The sequence below is a fragment of the Brachyhypopomus gauderio genome, chromosome 8 (genome assembly GCF_052324685.1).
Source record: "Brachyhypopomus gauderio isolate BG-103 chromosome 8, BGAUD_0.2, whole genome shotgun sequence".
Taxonomy (NCBI): Eukaryota; Metazoa; Chordata; class Actinopteri; order Gymnotiformes; family Hypopomidae; genus Brachyhypopomus; species Brachyhypopomus gauderio.
Window position 1 is genome coordinate 22,339,306 of NC_135218.1, and position 17,608 is coordinate 22,356,913.

The 17,608-nt window shown below is 40.7% G+C and overlaps 1 protein-coding gene across 2 annotated transcripts in view; it reads right to left on the minus strand.

The window, feature by feature from the left end:
* Positions 1–1,712: 1,712 nt before the first annotated feature.
* The window catches only part of LOC143521959 (complement C1q-like protein 2), a 31,666-nt gene continuing 15,770 nt past the window's right edge, over positions 1,713–17,608 (minus strand). Inside the window, exons 1-4 of one of the 2 annotated variants that reach the window (XM_077015520.1) lie at positions 4,583–5,344; positions 3,774–4,021; positions 3,072–3,203; positions 1,713–2,876 (exon numbers count right to left, since the gene is read on the minus strand). In XM_077015520.1, the coding sequence (XP_076871635.1) occupies positions 2,590–2,876; positions 3,072–3,203; positions 3,774–3,975 (621 nt within the window). In that variant the 5' untranslated portion in view covers positions 3,976–4,021; positions 4,583–5,344 and the 3' untranslated portion in view covers positions 1,713–2,589. Of the gene's footprint in view, positions 2,877–3,071; positions 3,204–3,773; positions 4,022–4,582; positions 5,345–17,608 lie in introns of those variants that run through there. The other variant, XM_077015521.1, reaches the window with a different exon arrangement.

Genomic DNA, 17,608 nt, shown 5'->3' on the forward strand with positions numbered 1-17,608 from the left:
GCCCACATAAAGTGAGGGTGAGGTATCACCCTATCACCCCTCTCCTGCCAAGGTCATTGGGCCAAGGCCTCCTTGTTCTTCTGGTCCACCAGATATACCATTCAGAAGCAAGGCACACCAGATATACTACCATTCTGATGCAGCTCATCCTTATCTACAGGCCCGAAACCTTCAGGACTGTCTGCCTTCAACTCACAAGGAGTACTCATACACACACATACACACACAATTTACTACTAGAAACTTAGAGAGAGAAAGCCTACTAGCACTGAAGGCGCAGAATGATCAATGTGTACTAGGCCTAACATATGTTCAATTTACCTTAATAAAGTGATTTCCATTCTACTTATTACTAAGATTGATCAATATGAATACTGATGAATATGATTATGTATGTGGGATCTTCCATAGTGCTGGAAGCAGGGCCGGAGTGGGACACTTTTTAAGCCCGGGAGTTTCATGCCCAAATCCGGCCCAAAATTATTTTTCCCTCCCAATCGGCCCAAACTAGAGACTGACATGAGCCGGCCCATCGGGAATCCTCCCGAATCTCCCGATTAGCCACTTAGGCTCTGGCTGGTAGCCTTCCAGAAGCAATGTGAACTGTAAATGGTCATGTTGGGGAGAGGGCCTCCAATAATCTTTTCAGCTGTCCTCAGTGTTCCCTGCAGCATCTTGTGGTTTGAGATGAAACAATTCCCAAACCAGGCAGAGACGTAGCTGCACATGATGCTCTTTATCGACCCTCTGCAGAACTTGAGGATGGAGGTGGGGAGAAGAGTTGTCTTTTTTGGCTATGGAGCTGGAATTGTGGGTCCAGGTGAGGATCTCTGCTAGATGGACACCTAGGGAATTTTGTGCTTTTAATGATTTCTACACAGGAGCTCTCGATATTGATTGCAGAGTGAACATTTCATACTCCTGAAGTCAACTACCATATCTTGTATTTTGTCTACATCCAGAGACAGCTTGTTTACTAACCCCCGGTTTGGGTTGTGCACTGCTGCACAGTCAGTGCTTAGGAGAGCGAACAACAGTGGACCGAGCACACACAGTTAATAAATATTGTATAATGTAACAGGAAAGTAAAATAGGCATGGAGGTATGGATAAAGTTTATTAAAACTTTAATGTAAATTTTGATTCATAGCTGTGTGTGGGTTGTATGCCTTTCCATGGTTTGTGATGATGTCTGTAGTGATTTTCGTGCTGAATAGGCCTGTATGTTCTCGCCTGATCCCAAGAGTGAAGCTGAAAAAGTTGCCTTCATGTCTGTATGCCCTCTAGTAGTGTAATATAGCAATGATACAAATCACCAGAGTACTTATCACACTCACCTGTCTCCCCTTACTACACCCTCTGCCATGCCTTTATTAGCCCACACCCTCTGCTTCTCCTCCAGACTACGCATCCCGCCTGCCTCTCCCTCGGACTCTGCTACCCTGATTTGACCCACACCTGCATCGACCACTCCTTAGCCTCTCCCCACGTCCCCACTGCGTGTCCTGACTAGTTTCCTCTCCCTAACTTGGGCCAAGTGTGAGAAGAGAAATAAAAGGGTTGCTTTGCAACTGAATCCACATGTGTTGAGTATTTCGTCTGACGTTACAATACCATTCGTCTGCTTCAGTAGTGCAGTGATTTCAGGCTGACATATATCCTGACCTCAGGTTCCTCTGTTCCTCGGTGAGATGTTGGCTCTTGCTGTTCTCTCCAACTTTGTTCTGAATGTGTAGAGAGATCTACTTCCCACTGAACTCATGATCAACTGTTCTTTTTCACAATGGGTAAGTTCTGGTGTTGCATCTCATGTACATTGTAACAGAGGCGGCCGAAGGCGAGGGTTTCATCGAATGGTCTTTATTTTCCATTCACCAACGGCAACAAAAATAACCAATACAAAGAACTGCAAAGCAGCAAACTTAAGTAGCGTCCACTCCACTGGCACCGATGCGCATAGGAGGTCCAAAGATGAGCTCCAGCGGGGCAATGTGCAGCACTGGACCAAACGACCTGCGGAAATAAATAGGTGCACAACAAAAAACAGGGACAGGTGCTAGTAAAGCGGTGATTGGGACCGAGGGAGTGGTTTGGTGCACGGGGGCGTGTGTTGGGAGGGAGTGGTTTGGTGCTCGGGGGCGTGTGTTGGGAGGGAGTGGTTTGGTGCTCGGGGGCGTGTGTTGGGAGGTAGTGCGAACTGTGACATGCGCCCTCTGGCGGCGGCCCGGCCTTCCCACCGTGACATACATATTCTATGAGTGATATCACAGAAGATCCAAAAGGCTTGGAAAATATGTAAAATTATCAGAATTTATTTCAGATATTGAGAAAATTATTATAATTTCTATGGTTACTTCATGTTAACTGTCAACTTTATGTTCACTGTTCACTTTTCAATTTTATGTGAGGGGTCATAACGATCACATCTTTAAACCAATTTTGTCCTATTGGACCGGAATATCAATATCAAAATACATGACAACAGTAATGCATCACCCATAATTCCTACGCTACTTTTACTGCAATGTAGTAAAAGGTTGGTGGTGATCGCTCTGTATTACACAGGGCAGTGTATCTGCACCCTGTTCCTTTATTCAGCAAAAAGCAAGTGCCCAGTAAAGGTGCTATGACAATTTACATTATCATATATGACTTTGTACTCCCATAGTTGTACATAGACCTTGTCTCCTGCCTCCAGCTGCAGGGGCGTTCCATTGGAGGAGCTGATGTCATAAAGACCAACTTGGTGACCATGTGCAGAGAGAATCTGCTGTCCGTTCTTCATTAATGATGTGCCCACAGGGTGTGTAGGATTTGCATGAGCAAAACTATACATCTCAAACTTGTAGACGCCTTTCACAGGTGCTGTGAAAATTCCTATGCAATGAAAAATGAATGAACATAATTAACACATGATAATTAATTATTATCATCACCAATCTGCCAAAAGAAGAAGAATGCAAACAAAAATAAAGTTGTAAAGTAAGGAAATATGACTGGAATTGGTTGATTAGCTTCGTTGATTCTGTAATGGATTGTGCAGTGGTATGAGAATGTAAAGTTGATGTGTACCTGTATTTGGATTGTATGCATCGCCAATGTTTGTGATAACATGTTTGTATTTCAGAGTCATTCTAGTGCTGAATGGTCCCAAAGTCTTTGCACCTGACCCAAGTAGTGAGGCAGAGAACGCCACCTTCATGCCTAAAACACAAATGAATCACTATAATGCAATTGGGATTATGCTCTCAGATTACAAATGTTATGTATTCAAAATGAATTGAAGAAATCATGTCCATAATATGTCATATACCATGTCCTATATGGATACAACTGTTTCTGTTTTTCTGTGCCAGTGTTTTGACAGCATGTTTGTCTTCCTTCTTAATCTATTTTAATTGGAACATTTTACATAAAAATAAAATAATCTGAAGTAATCAGACTAGGTGTATTATGTAATCCTAAAGATTATCAGCATTTTCCTTACAGCCAATTTCGGGCTGATGCATTTGTTCTTGCTGCTCTTTCCATTATAGAATTTCTATTCCTAGTGCACCATTTCCTAATTTACAACCAATTCATGCAAATTCAAGCTCGATTTGTGTGTACACTATGTATGTTTGAGAGTTTGGGTTTACTTTACTGGTTTTCATTAAACACCTTTATTTGAGTGGAGCACTTGCCTCCCGCACTGCACTCATCACACCACTAAACAGGTTTCCACTGTACACTGAAATTTCATTTATCGAAAGGAATCCAACAACCGTACAGTACCTCCCTCTTCCTCCAGCTCCTTCACACGTTTCTCACTGGCTCCCAGTTTGGCCTCCATCGTGTTGACCTGTGTCTTGGTGTTCTGGAGTTCAGCTTTCATCTGGATCAGTAGAGCCGCGATTGTATCAATATCATCACTCAGATCATCTGTCTTACATGGAGGGCACCAGAGCAGCACCAGCAGAACTATGAAGAACTTCATTTTGATCCTGAGTTTCTCTTCTCTTCTCTCTTCTCTAAAAATAAGTCTAAAGGACATAAACAAACAGCATTTAATCACATCCTTGACATGGATGTGTCCATCTGACATTTCTATAAAGCAAAAACATTATGCAATAATGTATAGATAAAATCCATGCCACAACTGATAATAATGAAAAGCTTTGTTGTTTTAGTTTATATGTATTCCATGGATCCCTGACCAGATGATGCTGTGGCACAGCCTATACTGTGGCTTATGGTTTGGTTTTGATTTAGACTTATACATTAATGGAACTGTGTAGGTTCAGTCACCATTTTGCTGGACATAACATACAATATTATTAGTCAAAAAAGCCTCTTTTGAACAGTTCAACCACTGCTTGAAACCTCTTTACAGTCGATGCACATATAACTACACACCATTACACTCTTCTCTTTACTTGATATGAAGCACTACATAAACACTTAAATTATTTCTTTTCTCTGACCGATTAAAGTTAAAAAGCAAATACAACAATCTGGGCTAATATTAGTCATTGTTAACAAACAATATGAACTCTAACATGATTTAAAAGATTAAATCAGTAAAAGTTTTTCTAATTCCTTACCTTCAGCAAGAAATTATGAAACGTGAGTGTACTCAAAACTCATTAACCTCTTTTTTATAGTCTGTGAAGAACTTTGACACTTGTGAAACTTTGATGCAGATCAGAATATGTGATAACATTTGATGAACTTTTCAACCCTTCATGGAGCCAAATTATTCTTGTGTATTTACGTATTTACCAACGTACCTGTTGGATTAAAATAATTGGAAAGAAGTCAATTATTGTTGTTTATTTTAAATGCACAACTCCTATCCCAAATTCCACCATAGTGTCTATGTAGATGTTATAGTATCACGTCCAGCCCCTCCCTCCTCCCTGGTCCTGCCTAGTTTCCCCGTTCCCATGGTTTCTCCCTCTGTCTGCCACGCCCCTGCCCTCATTGTTCCCACCTGCATCTCGTTTCACCATCTATTTGTATTTTATTACCATTTTGTTTGGGTGATATGAGACAGGTGGGGCATGGAATTTCCCCTTCTTCTGAGGTGGGGAATGATAGAAAAAGTTTGAGAACCACTGGTTTAGATGATTCAGGTTATTACAGTATCTGAGCTTCAGCCCATTTCCTATTTGAAGTTGTATATACATCTAAATGCACAAAGTACAACATAAAAAACAAACTGGGCAAGTTGGAAGTTAATCTGAGTTTCAAATACTCTAAAAGTCCATTTACAATTTTCCCATGGCATTACTGTAATCTATGCATGGAAGCTATTCTATAGGAAGATTATTCAAATGTTCCTATAGGTTTCCATGGGTAATCCCATGGTAAAATAAGATCTTTTATCCGCTTGATTGTGGCTTGAAGACTTCTGACATTGTTGGATTGTTTCACTTTTTTACTGCACATGAATGTCTAAATTAATTTTATTTTTGACCTCTTAAGCAACAGTTATCAGATTGAACATCATCGTAACCTATGGCCACAGCATGTGCTTTGTGAATTTTTAAATGCATGACCTCTAAATCATCAGTTATCAAATTGATCCATCATCTTCACCTACAACCACAGGGTGTACTATTGCAGTCATGGTCTGGTGGTTAGGGAACTGGTCTTGTGACTGAAGGGTCATGGGTTCTATTCCTAGGCCTGAGGTCATGACTGAGGTGCTCTTGAGAAAGGCACCTAACCCCAACTGCTCCCCGGGCTAGGGCTAACCACTGCTCTGGGCATGTATGCACCACAGCCCCCTAGTAATCACTAGTGTGTGTGTGTTCTAAATGCACAGATAGGTAAAAAGTGGAGGACAAATTTCTATTGCAGTGAAAAAAATCACAATTGACTAATATGACACACATTATTTAGGGACTTTATAAAAAAAATTATAAATTATTTAATCACATTTAAAATAGTTTTATTAGATGCAGCACAATATAACTAAAAAAAAAGATGCCTCAATTGTCAAATTTGATCAAGCCAGTCCAAAGATATTCACATTTAAATCGGCCCTATATTTTTAATGCAATTAACCTAAATCTTGTGATCAAGAAATGTGCGCTAGTTTTAGCATGTGGCCATAGTTGCCAGGTTCGCGGTTTTCACGCCAAATTGGGCTTCTTTGAAAATACAGCCGCGGGTAAAAATTCTGGGGTGGCGGGGTGCGATTTTTTGGGCTACATTTGAGTTGGGCTACCGCGGGAGTTACAAGTCAACACAACACGATATAATACTTAATTTGTCTCCATTTTAAACACTCGCCACCCCCTCCCCCGTCAATAACTTTGGGCTTTGGGCTAGTTTAGGCTGCTGAAGGGCAGGTTTTACACCGACATTGTGCGGGATATTTTTGTAGGACCTGGCAACCCTCGCTAGTTTTAGCATGTGGCTAGTCCGTGCCCGCCGTTATCATGGTTCATCGGACCAACACGTTGTCTTGGGAGCCTTAAAACACTACCTTAAACTGTACAGACTGGGATAAAACTTAAGGAAACAATAAACAAGAATATAATGTAACGGTCCACGTATCTATTAATATCTTTTGAACAGTCCCACAATGTTTTTGAACGGTCCAAACGCGAAGTTAAAATTCAACCAGGCTGAAAAAGAAACAGGAGCGCGAAATGCGAATTCTTCTAATGGGATGAGAGAAAGCGAACATTCAGTTATGTCATATTACAAAAACTCTGGGAAGAACCTCCTACAAACCAATGAAAACAACGATTTTTTTTACCGTGCGCTTGCGATGACTGATTTCGCTTAGACAGCGCGACCGGAGAAAAATGGCCGCGGCTCAATCATTGTCATGCGGAAATATCCAAGTCCCTACATTATTATAGCAGGAACTCTCTATACAAGCGCATGGGTCCAGATTCCAAATGAGCAACCCAGTGACAGTGGCAAAGAAAAAACACCCATCCTCCATTGGAGGGCCCAGATAGTAGGAGGTGGAGAGTGTAAATTGTTGACGGGGGGGTGTTGAGTATAAATTGTTACCGGAGCGGTGTAAAATGCACATCGCGATCGATTGATCGCCAGTGGTTGGCGCCAGAGCGAACTAGTAACTCATTGAATCATAGATGTGGATCAGAGGTAAATAAACTAGATTTTTTTTTTCAGCGTGAGAAATCGGAAGTGTGGCGTGAGACGTGTGAAGACGGTCAAATGCATGTGTCTCACGCTCAATGCGTGAGAGTTGGCAACCCTGGATACAATAACCAGCAGTCAACTGGTACAAAGACAAGACATATATAGACGGACAAACGACTGTCAGGTGGTGGCCTGATGATAGGCCCCGCCCACCTGAGGGACGAACACAACGCAACAATAACAGGACAACTGCCGCTGTGGAAGGGGTTGACGGGCAAGAGAGGTCCACCGTATCGTGACACAGATCCTTGTGGGACACCATATTTTATCACCATATTTTAACATATTTTTGTCACACCTCAATGTTTTTTACTCCACACTTCAATATATAAATATTCATATATCTCGGCATCCTGCCTACCCTCTCACATCACACTTCTATTTATAATGTAAAGCAGTATTATTTGCATGTATTTATGAAAGGTTCTATATAGTGGTGGGCCGTTATCGGCGTTCGTTAATTTGATACTCTTATCGGGCGATATAAAAATTATCGCCGTTAATCTATTCTTAAAGTTGGGTTGGGAAATGGGTAAGCAAACTATGATGACTTTCAACTTGGCTCGGCTGTATTCCTAACCAAATTGCACAGTAGGGGCGAGAATGAGTTTTCAAACCTGTGAATTACAAATCGTTCGTGTGTTTACATGGATGCAGCCACGAAGTCGCCAGGTTTGCTTCATGGAAAATTCATTTTTAGGAACGTAGTGTTACCGGAGCGGAGCTCGGAGCGGTCGTTTTCTGCATGGTCCTAGCGCTAGATTCGTCGCTATTTAAATATGTCTTTTTAATCGTTAAAACAGCAGAGGACCAAAATCAGCTTTTGAAAAAAATTACATAATTACAAATTACGTCCGTGAGGTTAAATGTACTAAATGTTGGCTTACATTTCAAATATCATGTTTAGCTGAATAAACATGTTATCAACCCCTTTTAATGTACAGTAGGTAGGCTTACAAATTCATGTTTAACTGAATAAACCGAACATGAGTAGCCTACATTTTATTGAGCATGTTTTTTTTCTTCAAATATCAAAGTAGAACAGCTTCCTCAAGCAGTCATTGATGCATTTTGGAAACTGGAGATGAGCCCCTGGTCTAATGCACCCCCTGTATTAAGAAACCCTATCTCAAAAACTGACTTTTAGTCATTACTTGGGTAGCACGCATATGAGCCATTTTAATATAGATTAATCTAGATTAATCTAGATTAATTTCAAGATTTCAGTGAGATTAATCTAGATTAAAAAAATTAATCTATGCCCACCCCTAGTTCTATACAAACAAATTTGGGAGCATGGAATTTAAAAAAATGTCTTGGTATGCTGAAACATTCAGATTTCCTTTCACTGGAACTAAGGGGCCAAGCCCACCTCCACCAAACTTTACACTTGGCACAATGCAGTCAGAAAAGTACCGTTCTCCTGGCAACCACCAAACCCAGACACATCCAACAGATTGCCAGATGCAGAAGCGTGGTTCGTCACTCCAGAGAACACGCCTCCACTGCTCACTGTAAAGAGGATGCTTTACACCACTGCATCCAACACTTTCATTGCACTTGGTGATGCAGCTGCTCGACCAAGGAAACCCATTCCATGATGCTCCCTGTGCCCTGTTCTTGAGCTAATCTGAAGGCCACATGAAGTTTGGATGTCTGTAGTGATTGACTACAGAAAGTTGGCAACCTCTTCGCACTATGCACTTCTGCATTCACTGACCCCACTCCGTCAGCTTACGTGTCATTCCCAAACAGTTCCATTTTCTTATAATACAGCTGACAGTTGTCTGTAGAATATTTAGGAGCAAGACAATTTCATGACTGGATTTGTCATACCATCATGCTAACCATCAAGCCACCATGTTGCCCTTTGCCCTTTGGTTGATCAGAAAAAAATTAATATATTTTAGCAGTATTTAAGAATGTAAAGGGAATGTTTGTTTTCATGCACTAATGGCAGAGCTGCTTCTGGTGACGCTGAAAAAGAGGATGTAATGGCAGACTGCTGTTACGTAGGGTCCTAGTTCAGGGTCGCTCTCACGAGCACAAAGGTGGAAGATGGAGAGTTTTGTTCTTCGGGCTTGTGTAACTTTCTTCAGCTGCTGCAGTCGTGTTTTTACCTTATATGGTGCATGATATGTTATTACACTCATACATTTCATACAGGGCATGTGCTACACAGGATATTTGTTTTGCACCCTCATTGTAGCAGTACAGATAAAACAGACTGTGTAAATAGATAACACTTTTTTTTTTGTTTTTGTCATGTACACAAGTTCCAACAATGAGTACAGCATTTTATCTGCAACCTTGAAGATTGCAGATATGTTGTGCAACTTGAGTTATTATTTTTTTTTATGGGTCCAGCAAATTGAACATTTTCATTACATAATTCATCAATTATTTCTCTCTGGATGTAAGGTTTGACTTCTACAACATGTTAGACATCTAGAACACCTTAGACCAGGGGTCACCAACGTGGTGCCCGCGGGCACCATGTCGCCCGCGAGGACGTTATGAGTCGCCCGCGGGCTTGTTTTAAAAACAGCTCACTATATTGCCATGCACCAAAGCGCTGCATCGTTTATGTTTTTGCTGCTATTAGCGATTGTCCACGGTTGCTAGCGGTCTTCAAAAAGGTTGGTGACCCCTGCCTTAGACATCTACAACACTAGTCAGACCTTTACAAAATTAGTCAGGCATCACTAGTCAGATCTATACAACACATTAGATCTCTAAAGCACGGTAGACCTCTACAACACGTTAGACCTCTATTGACATTAGTCATACTACAGCAGTAGTCTGCAGATGTCTTCACCATGTTATACCTCTCCAACACTTGGCAATCCTCTACAACACTGGTCAGACCTCTACAATGCATATTAGACCTCTACAACACCAGTCAGATGTCTGATCAGTCTGACGTGTTATAGCAGTCTGATGTGTTGTAGAGGTCTGACATGCACACCACACATGATTTTATATTTATAATTATTTTTATATTGCTCAGGTGATGGCAAGTGACTAGATCAGTCACAGCTATTTCTGATGTTGGCATATCAGCTTGGTTGGACGATAGCTGATGGCTGAGATATTGTTTGAGATATTGTTTGTCTTCAGCATTTATTATTCTTTTTCGAGGAAAAAAGTTTATAAATAATGACATAGATCTTATATATTAGCTTGGCTAATGATGGCACTGTACTAAGTGATGGCATTGTAGTACTGAGTGTGGACATTTTCCTTTCATTTCATCTGTTGTTCATGTTCTGATCTGATTTTAGCTTAGTTTGCTAAAAATAGCCACAAAATCGCTATGATGTGTCTCTATGATGTGTCGCTATGATGTGTTGTCTAACATTACGCCTCATTTAGGACCCCCAAAACACCACTGCTTTGGAGATGTAAAAGCTGGAGATGAAGCTCACCAACCAGTGAAGCAGCATGAGAAAGCAACAACAGAGTACCATCCCATAATGGCTTGTGCTATATAACATGTGCTATAGACACAACAGACACACTAGAAATGTGAAAACAGCAGTCATATAGTCACTATATGTGACTATATAGACAGGCCATTGGAGGGTGTTGGTCACACTCTGAGTTTTTTATTTGATCTATTTATTTGTGTGTTATATTCCTGAATTAGATGCTAACTGGTACCTAGGGGTGGGCGATATGGGAAAAAAATTTTAGCACGATTTTTTTTGCATAAAATCACGATTTTTATTTTTTTATCACGATATTCCATCCCAAAAAAAGGGGGGGGGGGCGCTACAATGCTTTCTTTCTAAGGTTTTAATGAGTGACACTGATAAAGTGCACTATTGCACTAAATATACAATATTTCCCAGCACGTTAAACTTAATTAAGTTAAATATTTATACATACAGTATAGTCGAAATGATTCAAACTAAATCACTTTTTTATCATATTATTTAATGGTTGTTTATTTTCAAAATACCCAATCTTAACGTCTTCACGTTCTCCCATGTTTCGTCCTGGAATTACAATGAAGTAGTTACAATTTCAAGCTGATTAATGATTTCTTTTTTTCCATATAGTACTGTACTGCCACCTAGTGGTTCATGCTCGTATCTCGAGCGTGCACTCGGGTGTCGAACAGAAATTTTGCTCGTCTCGGTGCTCGTATCTTGGATCGCTCGTATATAGAGCAGCTCGTATCTCGAGGTACCATTGTAGTAAATTAATAATGTTTATTAATCATGAGCGGGGGGAGGAGAATGTGGCAGCAGGTTAAGGTGAAATATAAAAATATACTCCAGACGCTGTACAGAAATGTGCCACTGGCAAAGAAGCGCAAAGTGATACAGACCGTTTGGGGTTTGGTAAGAGCTTTACTACGTCTAGTGCTCTTAATATATGGCCCCAATAATTTACAGAGATATATAATACTGTGTCTTCTGAACCTGCAGCGCTCAAATAAGTAGTCATCCGGAAAGCCCAGTGGATCTGTCCTGTACTGGAATGACCTTGGAGCTGGTAACATGAATGCTCTGCGCACTACACACGCTCCCTCGTGTTGAGAAAATAAGTTTTTGCTTAGCAATAACATTAGCAAAAGTATATTTTGCTCATCAATGAAATGGATATTAAAATTAGATATAACTATTAATTAGATAAATAATTGCTGCCTTAAACTATTAGTTTATACGTAATCTTAAGAAGGGCCTCACAAGGGGCCATATAGCATATTGTTGCATCAGAGAACAGTTTGGTCTATAGGGAGTGAAGTGTCTGTAGAATATGTTCTATACTGATAAGCTCCACAGAAGGTGACTTGCACCAACTGCCTGTAAGGACACCCTATTAGGTTGGGACACAGTGGACATGAAATAATGCAGAGTCATGCATGTAGGTTGAGAACTCTAACTATGACCATGCAAGAGCACTGAGGGGGTGGAGCCATACCATATATAACTTACATGTTACTAGTAACTTTCAGATCTCTCTGGTGTACATGTTTGGTGTGTGTGAGATCTCCAGAGATATCTCTGTCTTAATAAAGGCCTTTTTGGTATTGCTATAATTTTGGTATGTTGTTCCTACTATCTCTTTCCCATCAAACGAACACGCTGGGCTAAAGTGGTTGATAGAAGTTAAAGCCCCAACAATTTGGTGACCCCGACGTGATGGGAAGAGAGATTTTTGGAACACGTCTTCTAAAATACTGTTAGTTCATCCGAGCCGGCTCAATTAAAGGTAAAGCAGAATACCTGTTACAACAAAATTTCTGCACATTTGTATAATACCAAATTGTGATGAACTAATGGTGTTTGGTCGATGCTAAATTAAATGGCAACTTTTAAATTTTTTTTTATTATCTTTTTTTGGTTTGGTTTAAAGGTAAACAAGGAAATAAAGGTAAAATATATGGTTTAAAGGTAAACAAGGAAATAAAGGTAAAATATATGGTTTAAAGGTAAACAAGGAAATAAAGGTAAAAAATGTATGGTTTAAAAGGAAAAAGGAATAAGGAATAAAATAAGGTAAATCGCGTAAAGTATATTTGTACTGACAAGTGATTTTTGTTTTCCCGGGTGTGGCAAACCCCCCCGTTTGTCTGACGAGGCGACGGTAAACCGCGGGTGGCGTCCCGTGGTAGCTGGGTCGTTGGTGTCCCGGAGCCCTGGGGTAGCCCCGAATCACCAATATTCGGACAGGATCCTGAATTGATTGGGGGTGATGCAACCTTATGGTGTCTCAGTCTGGTAACTATGGTTGAAGGCTACTTCTGGTGAGTACCGGTTTTTTATCAACTTGGCTGGTGAGGAAATACGAAATGTATGCAAATAGTTTGATGTAAAATGGTTGGTTTATGGTGTTGGTTTATGTGAGTGGAAAACTTTATAGGAACAAATGACTAGGACTTTTAAAGTAATTCATACAATTACTGTTATGTGACGTTAAAAGTATGAGTGACCAAGGCAGGACCGTGTGTCCTTAGTTGATGTAATTGACTATAAAATGTTAGAATTTCATCTGTCACCGGTGACTCCTCCCTCCTTTGTATTTAATTTATTTAATTTCCCCTTTGGTTTGGTCTCGCATATATTTAGAATGAGCTGTTCATTGTGTCTTTGGTATTTATCTTCATTTTGAGTAAGGCCCGGTCTGGGTCATTTTGTATAATTGAGCCTGTTACATTAGTTTCTGTTCCACACATTGTATATTGTGTGTGAGTTCTCCTTGTGTTTGGTCGGTAAACTTGGTGATCTTTTGTGGGCATTTTCTTGTCCTGTGATTTCTAGTATTTAAGTTCAGAGTTAAGTTCTTAAATTCTGCACCCTCCCCTAGTGTTGGACTATACCTATGAGGTTCATATATTGTGTTTGGTTAACCGAGTCTTAAGTCTTTTTATTCGTTAGTCTGGCTTTCGTATGAGTTCTTTTAGTCTACGTTATAGTTTGTTTTGGTCTCAGACTACAGGGATGATAAATCAAGTTCAGTTGTTAATAAGTTCGTGTATCGTTTATTGTGTTGATTAGTTGGGTTCGCCACGCCGAGGCTCTTTTTCATGTTTGGTTGTTGGTTCATTTTTATTTTTTATTTTATTGTCAAGTTTGTCCTGTTGATGTTGTTGGTTGTTTCTCTGTATCCCATTGGTATATTGTCTGAGTCATCTGTTCGATTTCTTCCTTCGTTGTTTAACAAATAGCATAGTCTGTTCGTTGTCTGAGGTGTTGTAGTTTTGCTTAGAAGTGGGTGATTTACTTCTAATTTCCCTATGTGTCTTCATTCGTATGTCTTAATGCTAGGTTACGTCATTTGTTTGAAATTAGGACTGATTGCTTTGGTTTTGTCCTTCCTCTGTGTTTAGTAAATTTTAGTTGGTACTCATGAGAAATGCCTCGTAGCGCGTGCACCTGTTGTGTGCCTAGACAAGCATTACTGCCGCTCTAAAATTTAAATTTCATTCGCTAGTGTATTTGCCTCCGCCCCTAACCGAGAATCGTTACACCGCTGCAAAATAGAACGGACTGGCTAAAAGTGTGCACGTTTAACACGCAAAATCACCAAACGCTGAAAAGATTTAGCTCTGTGACACATGTACAAACACTGTTTGCTGGGGGTTGTCCACAACCAGGGGTGCACACAGCAGATAGTCAGGAAAATACACCACTGTATGAGCCAAACTCGTTAACACCCATTAACGTGCAGCAAGAGGTAAAAAGGGATTTATCCAGTAATTAATGTAAAAGCAGGAACCGTACAAATAAATAAAACCGATGACGCGCCCTTAATAGTAGGTATGCTGACGAACCAACGTTCGATGCGAAAAATTCTGGCTCAGTAATGTGTTCCAAACTACGTTGTACTTTTGTAAGGGTGTCATAAAACATCACTCCTCACCGCCTAGCAGGTGTGTGTTTTTTCCTGAATAATACTGTGACTTCGTTAAGCACAACCCAGCCAATCATCAGGCACTGCTAATAGTGAACTCTGAGGCAATTTTAGGTCGGGAGACCAGCGATAAGATACTTTGTTGTTTTCAAGCGGTCTGTTTTCTTCATCAACGCTCCGGACACCATCGAAATATATGTGGACCTAAAAATACAGCTTTTATCTCAATACTGACCAAATGTAATCGAAATCCGTGCAGGCGAAAGTATTTTACTAGACCGCGGAAAATAAGTAGTCATGATTGACATTGGTGTATCGAACGTCACGGTAGCTAGCAACTTTAGGCTAAAAGCGGCGTCTCGGTTTAACTCGTTCCCACAGTGTTTTCTTGAAATCGGTACTGATACCAGTGTTGTGTAGTTTAATCTCATTGTTTTCTGATATAACTTGTTGTTAAATGGTAATATAGTTAACATCACTTCGAATTAGATTATGATTATGATTAATTATTAATTATAATTAATTAGAATTGGATTATGTGAATTTCAGTCACACGACTTCTATTGTAAGTAATGTATTATATTTTAATGTGATACATGATATTATAAATATCATAACTTTATCAATTCTCAACCAATTTTCAAAATCCAGGTATCATTTTAAAGGAATATTTCAGCTCTGTCTAGATATGTGATTCTTGTAAAGCTTGGGGCTGTTTGAAAATTTTGTCATCATACCTATTAAGAGTAGATATTAATATTTAAGGCTAGAAAAAGGGAGCTCAGGCTGTGGGGTAAAGTGTTAACTGCATGTTAGAAGGGACTTGGGTGGAGTTAGTTATAGATAGTGCACACACCGGGGTAAGCAAAGTGAGTAAGTGAGGTAGATGTGTCCGAGGAAAGATCTTGGCCTTGGGAGACTTTAGAGGTCTGGTAGTACGTTGTTGCACTGTCACGCTTGGCTCCGCACCCTCCTGTCTGTCACACCTGCCTTCATTTGCAGTCTCAGCTGTTTCTAGGTTATATCTCATTAGGTTTAGTAATTTAGTTCTTGGTTTTCTATGTTCTGATCGTGGGTTATTGTGCTTGTGATCTTGAGTATTTTCCCCAGTTATTTTTGTCATTTAGGTCATAAGTTTGTTTAGGTAAATGTTTAGAAGCTTTGCCGGTATTGGATTTTTACTTGTTTAAATAGCCCCCTGTTCTTAGTTTGTTTTGATATCTGGTTAGTACTGAAAGTATGATAGATGTTCATACATTATTAGTTTTGCATCCGCCTGTCTAGAAGTTTTGTTTTTGGTTTAGGTTATTGATATGTTCCCTTCCGTATACGTTTTTAGCAGTCTGGATTTGTTACTAAGGTTATGTTTTGTTTCTGTATCGTTAGTTTGCTTAGTTCCTATGGTGTTTTCCCTATGCTTTGTGTATGTGAACATTCCCTTACATAAATTTATCTTCCTTGCATAGTCACAGTGGTCCTTTATATTCGTAGTGTTAAAGTGAAGTTACTGTTTAAGTTAAGTGTTTTTCAGTATGCAGCAGGCACAACCCACCTGGTACATGAAGTACCCCTCACTAGACATAATGGAGCATTAGGTGAGTCCCTCTGTAAAATGGCCAATACGTGCAGCATCCGCCATTTCTAGTCACATGGTTGGATAAGTCAACTCCCACAAGTTATCTGAGCCAAGCAGCATACATCTGGGTGTCCCAAACTGGTATACACCCAGGGTCACAACGCTCACACCTTAACTGGTTTAGAAAAGTGTGTACGCAAGCAGTGTACGCGTACAGGGGCCCACCCCAGACTCCTCAATATGTTCCCTATCTGCAACAGGGGTGGGAGTACCCACCAATGAGATTTAACTCAAGTTTAAGAGGGAGGGGTCGGGCAAGGGGCAGGGGTGGTCAGGGTTGTCCTGGCAACTATGGTCGTGGCATGTTGCGTGGATGTTTCTTTGTGGGCAGGAGTGTCACTGGTTCGAGGGAGTGTCCTCAGAACGCCATTGGACAAGGGAGGTCCAGAAGTCCGTATGTACCAGCACCAAACCCTTCGGAGGCCTCAGGGTTGTTCCCCTTGGAGAGTGTTGAGTTAACCAGTGGGCATGACGGGGCCCAGATGAGAACTCTGACAGCAAAGCTGCGACAGACCCCATGCTGTCCCTCACTGTCTGTACTCAAAGGTTGTCATTTCTGGTTGACACAAAGGAGCAACTCATTCAGCAATCAACTGCGTTTTACCTGATGCTGATTCTGTGACTGTTATACAGAATATCAAAGTCTGCATAAAACTGTCCCAATGTCGCCAGTTCCTCATATCAGAGACTGCACCTGATAACCTCTGCGGAAGAGACATTTTTTGAACTAGGAGCTACTGTGTTATGTAGCCCTCTAGGACTGGTGATCTCCACGGAATGATCTCCCACACTTCACATCTTCTGGAGCCAGACTCCTGCACTGCGAGTGGCGTCCACTCTGTGTTCATGGCCTGGAAGCTGTGGGTTACTCTTATTGGTCCCTGCGTCCTGCCACCCGACCCACTGCATGTTCCTTTGTTTTATGACCCAATACGGGATCTAGTTTATGGGGAGGAATTTGAGGAATAGCTACAGTATCAGCTATGGGAGATTGCAACTAGGAGCATATTGGTGACACCTGAGGGTGTGGTGGTCCCTGTGAGGCTGACACCTGCTTAGCGACACTGGTATGATTAGGAGAGCCACTATAGCTAAGAATTGGGTAATAACTAACATTCTATGTGTGAGCTATGCTTAGTCTTGTAATACTTGGTTTATTAAAACAATGTCATTTGTCAAAGTTACTCTAATGTGATATGTTGAGCAGATTCCATGGGAGAGAATGCTGTGATCGTCTTGACCCTAACTTAATTTTAGATCAGATACCAGCTTCTCTGTGGTCAGAGGGACCTCATGACGTTGGCCTTATCTCACAGCCACCAGCTACGTTTGAGACACAGGCAGATTACCTTAGATGTTTCTGAAACACCCTTTTGTGTTTCAGAAAAGGGGGGGTGGGCTGTTAGACAGCAAAACTTGTTTAAATAAATAGATAAATAAA